Here is a 10,360-nt window from a genome sequence, read left to right as displayed (position 1 = left end):
GCTGCAACCACACAAAGGTTTCTTTTCGAAGCAAGGACGCGCGCCAGCTCTCTTTCTCTCCAGCTTACGGGCGCAGCGGCAAACACCCGCTTGGGTCCCATCGGGATGCGGGATTCGGGCACCGGGAGCCGCAGCCCTGCCGGCACCTCCCGTCCCTGCTCCGGCCGCTTTCCCCGCAGCTGAGGAAGGACCGACCACCCCCGCACACTCTCCCACGCGTCCTCCAGCCCCCCGCGGGCACATCCCACCCGCCGCCCGATCTCACAACCCCCGGGCTGCCCGCCGCCTGCCTCAGCCCGGTGCTCGCTGTCTCCCGTCCCCGCCACCCACACCCTACGGAGGCGACCGGCGGGTCCCGGCCGCCCCTTCCCCCGCCGTGGGAGCGGTGTCCGGCAGGGCCGCCAGCCCGGCGGCGGGGCCGCCCCCCTCCCCGCCCCGGGAGGAGTCCCCACCTCCCGTCCCCTCCTCCTCCTCCTGCTGGAAGGGGAAATATGAAGCGGAGCCGCCGCTGCGCTCCGCGGAGACGGTGTGGGACGCAGCGGCGGCGGTGGAGCGGGCATCTTCGGGCACCGAGCGGCGGCGGCCGAGCCGGAGCCCTGCCGGGGCGGTGGCGGCGTGCGGGGCGGGAGCGTTGAGGAGCGGGCTCGGCGGCGGTCCCCGGCCCCGGAGGGTGCCCGGCGGTCCCCGGCCCCGCCAGCCGCCTGCCCCCCAGCGCCGGGCCGTGGGCTGCCCGCGGCGGCGCTGAGGCGCGGGCGGCGCGGCGGGAGGTGGCGGCAGCCGAAGCGAAGGCGCGGGGAAGGGGCGCTGCGAGGCAGGGAGATGTCCGCCCCGTACAGCAGCCTGATGAGATACCTGTTCCCAGCCCTGCTGCTGCATGGTGAGTGCGGGGCCGGGGGCGGGGGGAGCGGGTCGGCTGCCTGGGGATTCGCGCCCGTTGGGTGCGCCCGAAAAGCCGGCTGGGTTGCGAGGGGACCCCATAACCTCGCTGGTGGGGGGGTGGGGGATGCGCTCGCCCGTCCTGAGTGCGGGTGTGGGGTCCCGGCTGCTCGGGCCGGGGGATCTGGCAGAGGAGAGGTCCGTGTGGATGCCGAAGCGGGCAGAAACCTTGTTTGCTTTGCCTGAACCCCCTTGTTAGAGGCGCCTCTTTGCAAAACGTGCGGGTGCGGTGTAGAGCAGCAGCCAGCCGGTCTGGGTAAAATCATACACAAAGCGCCCGCTCCGAAGTTCGTGTTGGCAGTGTTGTATTTGCACGCCTGTAACTACTTGGATGGAGCAGCCAGTCCGAGCACCTCACACAAAGATGCTTTACGCACCTCTGGGCAAAGGGCTGGCTCTACCAAACTCTGGGGAGCTTGGCCGAAATGTCCCACGGGACCCACGTTTCACCTGTAGGCAAAGAAGTTTTCGATGTGGAGGTATTCTCTGGGAAAGCAGAGTTTGCCAGCACCGTGTTGTGTACCCAATAAAAAATGTGCTGCAGAGCACAGAGGTTCTGGGTGTCATTGCGCTCAGTCCTGCTTTGACACTCTCTCAGCAGCCCTGGACTGATGTTTCTCTGAAACTGCACAGTAGGCAAAATTTTAGTGAGAAAAGCCAGCGTATTTAAACTTAAACTTACAAGTTCAGCTTGTAAATCCATATTTAGGCACTTAAACAGATAACCCATCTTTCCAGAAAGTCAGTGTTCTTCAAGAGCAACTTCTGAAAAGGAGGGTGTTTAATGAGCTGCTTAGGTATGTCTAACATTTGGCAGCCAGATTTGAAAAATCCAGGCGCAATATTGTTCTGAAAGAGTGACTCAACCTACTTGGTTACAGCATCATTTTGAAGAGTGTTCCTAATTCTGAAGTACTTTGTAGCATCCAGCCTTCTTCAGTTAAATTTCTTAGGACCTCAGGCTTACTTGTAAAAAGAGGAACTTATTTTAACTGTTACAAGGCAAATGACCTACGTGGATTCAGTGTGAGATCTGTGAGCTGGGGTAAGGATTTCAAAGCTGTTCCTGGGGTTGATTTTGTGGAGCAGGGATTGTCTCTCTCTGTGTTTGTACAAGTGCTAAGCACACAGATGGTATTCGATAAATAATAAAGAGCATGGGCTTCTGATTGTGTATTTTGTTTTGAGAAAGAAAGAGAAGGAGACCTTGTTCCCCAGGAGGGGGTTTTATACCCTTCTCACAGCTCAGCTATGAAATCCGGACAGCGTAGAAATGTCTTTAGTTGAGCCAGACCTGCCGGAACGCCAGAGGTGTTCTTTAAAACTCTGTGATCTGAGATGTAAAAGTCAAAATGGGAGGTTTGAAGTTAGAGGGTAAAGAGAGGAGGTGTAATTACAGGGTTGGACTCCCCGGCTCATCTGCTTGGAATTACAGAGCAGAGCTGAACCCTGGCTGGAGCAGGAAACAAATCAGAGCCAGTGATCAGATCAAAACAGCAGCTGCCAAAAGAGGATGAAGGAGGAAAATCATCTATTTCTTCCATCTGCCGTTATATTTCACCAAATAACATAAACTTAAGTTCTTGGAGAAAGATATAACTCAGCGCCTTGTATATAAAGATAGACACCTCGGTAATGTAGCAGTGCACGGTTTGGGTCTGAGCTTCGAGCATTGGGAAACTACTGCCCTCTTACAAACTTGAAAATGCCATCAGTGGCATATAACGCACTGAAATGTAGCCCATCTAAATTAATTTACCCTGTTAGCTTTGACTTGGCCTAGAGCTTTTCCCTCTATGCCATAGAGTCAATAGGATCATCCTTTGGTCAGCGGCTAGCCCAAATTGGAAATATGTAAGAATAACCAGCAATCCCGGGGGATCACAGTGTTAAGCCTCTTTACAGCATGTGGTGTTTGCTTTTGCATTTCTATTGCACTTGGCAATTTAAGGGTTAAAAGCAAGTGAGTGTGGGTGGGTGGTTGAGGATTTTTAGGGCTTAAAGCTTTATAACACAAGTTAAAATGTCCTGTAAGGCTAAATCTTCTGCTTTCATTACGTTAAGAAATCCCTACTTTAACATCACTGAATTGAAATTTGGAAAAACTTGTCTTCATTAATCAAAATAAAACCTGTACAATGTCAAAAAAACAAAGTTTGCAGCTGGAAGTTGTCCATTATCACTGTTTTCTTTGCTTAGACAAAAAGCCACAGAAGTTTCAGATGTCAAATGCTAAGATCATTCAGCTCCAGAGAACCTGATTAATAAGAGCCACATTCAAGTGGATTCAAAACAAATTTGGCTAATTTCTTTTGTAAATGTAAACTTTTTTTTTACAGACACAGATGCTAAGAAGAAACTTTAGCGTATTTCTGATTATATTACTGTTAGAGTAATGAATTAGAAACTTTAAGTAAAACAATTTGTTGATAACATCATGGAAATAGTACTAATAAAGATGATGAAGACAGGACTGCTAGGCTTTTCAGAGCAAAACTGTTTATGCTTCGAAAAGTTCCCTGGCAATATTGCTTAAATTAGTTACATAGAAGTGTTTTATTTCAAAACCTGTTCAGGAAAATAAGTAATTGTATCAGAAGATATAAATACCTGTATCCATCAAATGGAGAAATATTGTGCTCCATGCTAGAGGCATGTGTGATCCGTTCCCTCAATAAAATACTGCACTTGGAAATCTGGAAGACAACAAAGAGAAAAAGAGGGGAAGACACGCTGCTTAGTGCAAGACTTGTACAGTTTGCAGGGAGAGTTAGAAGATGAACTCCATTTTATTCATAATTGTGTCAGTGTAAATTTGATTTTACTCATCTCCGCAGCTTGACTGTGGGCTAACTGGTACAAGGTAGTTGTCGTGAACGCAAGGGGTGATTTTTGTCCGTAGGAGATGGGGTGCCAGGCAATGAAGCCCAAGACTAGCCTCAACCACGCTGAAGGCAAGTACCTTCAGCTATTCAAGGCAAGGCTAGTATTTTATTATTGACGCAATGCTTTAAGCGGGGCTGACAGAGGGTAGGATTATACGTAGTGAGCTTGTTTAGCATTGTCTTTACTCGGACACAAGTCCCATCGGCACTGGGGGCAGTTCCACTTGAATAAATCCTGGTGCCAAGGTGTGGGTGGAGGACAGGACAGAGGTCTGCAGGCTGCATGGCAGATGTCTCTGACAGAGAGCGGATGTTTCCCTCACAGAGGGCAAGACCAAACTACCATCAATATTGAATTGCGCTTATGGCCCAGTGCTGCACCCACTCATGATGGTGGCAGAGTTCCTGCTGCCCTGAAGGGAAGTGGGCTTTAACCCTTCGGGGCTTCATAAAGAAGCCCGTGCTCCGGGCAGTGGCATTTCACCGTGCATGGGTAGCAACAGTCATCCCAATTAAAGAGCGAAGCTTCAACGTAGTAGAGGTTATCGGCTGTGTAACTGCTTGGCGCTTGGTTCTCTGACCTCTTCCATAATGGGGCCTTGAGTAAGGACCGAGCTGTAGGATAACAGAGAACCTCAATGCTGGGCCAGTCAGCCTTGGCGGAGTTCCTTTTTAGCTGTCCCATCTAAACATACTTTAGATCTCTCTTCAGGGTCTTCCACGCTCTGAAACATTCATTTTGAGTCTCTTTGAAAGCTGTACCTGGAAGCTCTGTATGCACAAGAAAGGCAACAGATACATGTGAAAGGAAATAATTGTCCTGTCTGCTTCTGTGACCATAAAACCCAGCTTTCCTTTCCCAAGTCTTTTGTTTGTAGTAGCTAATTTAGGTCCCAATCCTGCGAGGACTCTTTGAAGTTTCAAGTGCAGGGAAAACACTGGTAAACACAGACCGCAGGCTTGGTAACAGGACATTATATTCTCCATTGCAATTACGTAAGTTTGCACTGTAGCTAAACGCCTGTCATGGGCGTTATCTAACAGTATCCCACATCAAGAAAGAGTGTAATCCAAATGTCTATTTATTTAATTGTGTGGGGCAACTGCCCAGATAAGGAGGGCTATAAACTTAATCCAGCCAATTATTCTTTATCTGTTGTAAGGTTTTTCAAGTTTCAAACGAGTTCTAACTTGAAAAGAGTTTGCTGCAGAAATAAAGCACGAGTGTTAAAATGTTTCTGTCAGAGATGAGGCCATCACATATTTTGAACTTGTACTATCACTCGAGGTTGTTTTAATTTGTAATAAAACCGTGCTTTTCTGGATTCATATTGCTATAAATGAAAGAAAAACTGGAGTGGTTCCTGCTGAGCAATCCAAATCTAAATCCACTTTTGAATCCTACTTTCAGGTAACATTTATTCTCCCCTTTAGTAAAGGGTGAACCTGCTTTGAGCCTGGTTTGAAGCGCTACACTTGGACGTGTTTGAAGCTATGGTTTAGATTCTGGTAGAGGTGTTCATTAAGCTGATTAAATCTAAACAGTTTAAGATTTAAGGTTATTTGCATTATACTTTTTCAATCTGGCATAGCTGAGAACAGAATTTGGCCAGGGTGTTAAGGCACGAATTAAATTATAAGGATTTGTGTTCAAGCACAACTCCACTTACTATCTATTCTGTAATTGTACATTATTTGCATACTACTTTTCAGAAAACCAAAACATTTATTCGAGCAGCTCACAGGTTTTTGCAGAAATGCTGGAGAGCTTTGTCCTAGCCTTTTTTGAAACACGTTTGGGTAACAGGCTGCCAAGAGATGGCCCTTTTAAGATTTGCATTTTACTCGCAGCTATGTGCAGAAATCTTTGAAGAAGTTGAAAGTAACCTATCTTCCCTTAACAATTACTTTTATCTTGAATGGTTGTTCCCACATCAGATACAGGTTTATAGGTGAACCTGAAAGCCTGAAGTCCTCTGGTGCAGTGCGTGCTCCTATGCACATCTTATTGGAGTGGCAGCGGTGCAGACCTCCGCCTTCCCACTCAGATGGATGTTGCATGCGCCCCTGTCACGTGTGATCTGTGGGGGCCTGGGCAAGGATCCCTAGCCAGCTGCAGCACCTCTTATACTATTGTCAATTAGTTTAATGTTAAAGCTGTGATCAACACTGATAGGGCTTGATTATGAAAGATAAGTTGGATATCAACTCATCAGAAAATGCATTTGTTTTGCTTTGTTTTTCTAGCTGACGTTTTTGATGGATGCTGGAATTTTACTTTTCCTTTTGGACTTGCTCCTTTTGCACCCACCATGGAGTGGGTGATACAATCTTATGACCTCTGATTGTGGTGTAGCTAAAGTGAAAGCCAGCCAGAGGCTTCACAGAATTACCGCTATTAGTCTCATGCAAAGATTGTTTTTTCTTTGAAGTCTGTCACACTTTTGAGTAACAACATGGTGTATTTATTTATTTATTTATTTAACAAGTGGGTAAGATTCCTTCATAACACACAAAATGTAAAAGTCCGTCAGTGAGAGAGAGTCTGAGATACTGTCAGCTGAGTCGAGATACTTACATGGCCTGTCACCTACCTTCTGTCTGTGCTGTAGAGAATAGCACACTTTGATTTCTTTGAATCAAAGTAGTGGCTCCAACTATGTTGCAACTGCATCTAGGCTCCAAAGTGGGCTTTCAGAGAGCCATGAAATTCTTTTCCAGCCATGTCCCATTTAACATGGCCAAATGGATCTTTTAAAATTAGTGACATCATCCCTGCAGGATCTAGGTTTTGCCATACACCTCATTGTGCACTGCCAAGGGTGGAGCCGGGGGGACGCTGCGCTGCCTCTGAGCACCTGCTGCAGGGAAAAGCACAGGAAGACGGTGTTCGGTTTAATGCCCTGTGTGGGAAGCGTATCACCGGTCTCTGCATTTGATCTTCAGATGGGACAAGGGGAAGTTATGGCTCCTTTGTATGGTAGTCATATGTACAGGCATATATGTCAGTAAACATAAAAGCATTGAAATGATTACTTGGTAATGAAGGAGCTTGTGCTAAATTAAGTATTTCCTTACCCCAGCAACACAAACATAGGTAAAGGTCCCATTGCTGCCTTTTAATTTTATACCATAATTCATATTCTGATATTCATGTCCTATTTACGTGATGTTGCCTAGCATGTGTGTGTTTTCTATATCCCTTCCTCTGTCTCTGCAGCCTTTGTTATGATCTCATGCCTGTCTTGATTACCCAAACTTGTTCCTGGCCTCATTTGTCATGGTTTGATGGATAGAGTCCCAAACAAATACCCTCTTCGTGGGTTCAGATCTCTGGGGCTGTTGATGCACATCTCCCTTCCATCCACTGATTACAGTTTATCATTTGCAAGTTGCAGACAGAACTACATACATGTGTCAGGGAGAGCTGAGACCCAATTGCTTTTGAGCTATATCAAAGAAAAGACACAGTATAATACCACATAAAGTTTGACTCCTTTTCAAAACCCCCTTCTTTTCATTATTTCCTCCAGGGAATAATTGGGAATGTATAATGTGGTTACTGCATTTTCTCCTTTGATATGTGCACATACAAGATGGTATCCTCCCACAGAAGGATTTTTGCTTGGAGAAATTAAATGCCCAAGTATGTTTAAATGAATAAATCATTCATTTTTAAGTGCATCTGTATTCATGAATCATATGACATGAGCTAAGCAAAATACAACTGCTTAAAAGCAAATGGTATAATAAATATGCCTTGAAATAGTCACTTGAACCATTTCAAAACCTCGTCTTGATGGCAGATTTCAAATGCTTAACAACTTCAAATGGAAATGTAAATTTTCAAAGACTTTTTCAGTGTGAGACATCCTGACAGCTATGTTTCTGTTGAAAGTTAGTACTGATGGCTACAGCCTCTACCAGGTACCTTGCAGGAGGTGTCGCTTCTGACCCAAAAGATGCTCCGAGCCCATGGACAGGAGCGCTTGCTCCCTTTCAGAATGAGGTGCTGAAGTAATGTGGGCTTTTTGAGTGTGTGCAGACTTAGAGATGGAGAAGGGTGTTAGAAGGCAAGCTCTCAGTCACTAGCTGTGATTCGTAACGACAAAAATAAATATACTGGTAAGCTCACCTATACCTGGCTGAACACCTGGTGGTGTGAAGGCCTGTGATATCCGCCCCACACCCACAAGGTTTCAGATAAGCTGAAGTTTTTGAGAGTGTCAAGCGCTGCTCCAGGTGAGGTGGGCTGCAGACACTGCACAGCACAGAGCTGGGTTCAGCCCAGGAGGCTGTACCGCCGTGTACATGAAGCACTGACCCTATCCAGTAAATCCTGCCTCTCCAAAGATGTCGTCAGCTCAAGCAGAGCATCACCCTGCTGTGGCCATGCCATTTCTGAAGTGGCCACACCACTTCTGGCTTCAGAATGGGAGATGTTTGGCGCAAACATGAGTGACTCTGCTTAGCAATGTAGAAATACCTGAGAAGCTTTGACTTCCAGAAAGGAAGAAGTATTGACCCTCTGAAAATCAGACTCCTTTAAGGCCATCTTAGATGGCGTGCTCAAATATCGAAGCATCCCTAGTATTTATTACCCTTTAGAAAGTAAGGCAGTAAATTCTCATTCAGGTGGAAGAATTATTTGTAACCTGCAACAAAGCTACCAGATTTTCCAGTAAAGACTTTGTGAGTTTGTGTTCATTAATCTCGTTAAATCTTGAGATCATTTAGTGGTAAGCACTGTTTACATTCAGGTATTTATTGTATTCTTTCTGATCATTCTTTACCCTGCCTCCTGGGTAAGTCCTTGCCTTTGTTTAGCTTAGGAATTGCTGTTTTTAAGTGGTTGACATGCATTTATATTTTTGGCAATGCCATTTTCCCAGATGTTACCCAAGTTTCTTCCAGAAGATCTAAGACCTAGCCAACATAATGAATCACTGACACCATTTTCTTTTTTGCAATAGGAAATGGCAAAGGTTTGAAACAGTGTCTGCCTAAAAGTGAATAATGGTGATTTTCTTGTGATTTCTGCAGCAATGCTGCGTGCCACCCAAGCGTGTGCCTAAGCATTAGATGGGGCCTGGAGAAGAAAGCGTAGGATCCTGTGAGAGGTGGCTCAGCATGGTGTAGGGTTGCGCCACGCACCGGTGATCCCAAACAGCCCAGTCCCTGAGCTGGGTCAGCCAAGAGGGCACCAGAAAAGATTGGGGTGAATCCTAGACCTTGCCCCTGGGAGCACGTGTTAGCGAGACATCCCTCTCCCGAGACGGCCGCCCTGGCTTCCTGGGCACGCAACCAGCCCCTCCACCCACCCCGTATTCGTTTTCTAGCCCGCTGGCTCTTAAATTCCTTCTGGCAAAGTAATACAGTTTCCAACCCATTATGTAAGGTTCATGTTTGTCACCTCTTAACCTCTAGATGTGTGTTTTTCTTTTGATCCGTGTTTTCCAACATATCTAAGAGCAGGCTGTGCCTAAAAGAGTAAAAACGCATTCCTCCTGAAGCTACGTATTCATTTTGTTCAATTAATATTGTGTAGAGAGAGCACTGCTGGGTTTTGTATGTATACATTACTAGAAACCAAAATTACTGTGTGCTGGAGATAAAATTAGCTTTTGAAATTCCTTTTCCCCTTTAAAATAAAAATAGCGGAATCTGCCTTTAATTGACCACCTCAGTCATCACAGAGGCTTCCTGTGTGCAGAGGCTTTGCTTTTAATATCTGTTTTCCCGTGGCTTTAAAGAGTAGTCTTTATTTACAAGTTTATTATAGAAGCATTCAAATTAGAGGTGGGCTGAAACCACAAAGTTTATGTCCGGATCTGGGTGCAACTTTCTAAAAGTTTCAAGTTCCAGGTTTTTGATTGTCCTGACCAAAGATTAAAGAGGTGTCTATAAAATTCAGATTCAAAGCTACATCTCCTGGGTGTGGAAATGCAACATTTTGGTTCAAGCACCTTTGCCCATTATATTTCTTCAAGCAAGCCAATTTAGTGGATTATTAGTGGGCTGACAGAGAGGAAGAGCTTCCCATATTTATTTATTTTTTCAGATGAGACAAGAAATGTAAACAGTACTTTCCTAGACACGTAACATCGCGAGCGTCATTCAACACAAGATGTTCACAACCTCCTTTATTGTGTTGAAGCCTTTCTCACCAGGGTCTCATGGTAATTTACTCTTTTCTACTGCAGGGCTGGGAGAAGGTTCTGCTCTTCTGCACCCGGACAGCAGATCCCACCCTCGGTCCTTGGAGAAGAGCGCATGGAGGGCCTTCAAGGAGTCACAGTGTCACCATATGCTGAAACACCTCCACAATGGAGCCCGAATCACTGTGCAGATGCCTCCCAATATTGAGGGGCACTGGGTCTCTACTGGGTAAGGAAAGATAAAACAAGATGCTTGAGTGATATATGTGGAAGAGAAGAGGGGAAGGAAGCAGAGAAGGAAGGATGAATATTCCCACTTTAAGCAGCAGGGGAAATATTTTCTTTAATATGGTGATGCTCTAAATTCCAGATGCGTTCTAT

At 46.0% G+C, this 10,360-nt stretch overlaps 1 protein-coding gene across 2 annotated transcripts in view; it reads left to right on the top strand.

Annotated features, from left to right (window-relative positions):
- Positions 1–491: 491 nt before the first annotated feature.
- Positions 492–10,360, top strand: part of APCDD1 (APC down-regulated 1) — a 32,146-nt gene continuing 22,277 nt past the window's right edge. Inside the window, exons 1-2 of one of the 2 annotated variants that reach the window (XM_054817487.1) lie at positions 492–877; positions 10,025–10,208. In XM_054817487.1, coding sequence (XP_054673462.1) covers positions 820–877; positions 10,025–10,208 — 242 coding nt within the window. In that variant the 5' untranslated portion in view covers positions 492–819. Of the gene's footprint in view, positions 878–9,948; positions 10,209–10,360 lie in introns of those variants that run through there. The other variant, XM_054817485.1, reaches the window with a different exon arrangement.

The sequence above is a fragment of the Grus americana genome, chromosome 2 (genome assembly GCF_028858705.1).
Source record: "Grus americana isolate bGruAme1 chromosome 2, bGruAme1.mat, whole genome shotgun sequence".
NCBI classification, from domain to species: Eukaryota; Metazoa; Chordata; class Aves; order Gruiformes; family Gruidae; genus Grus; species Grus americana.
This window is presented reverse-complemented; position numbering and strand designations above follow the sequence as displayed.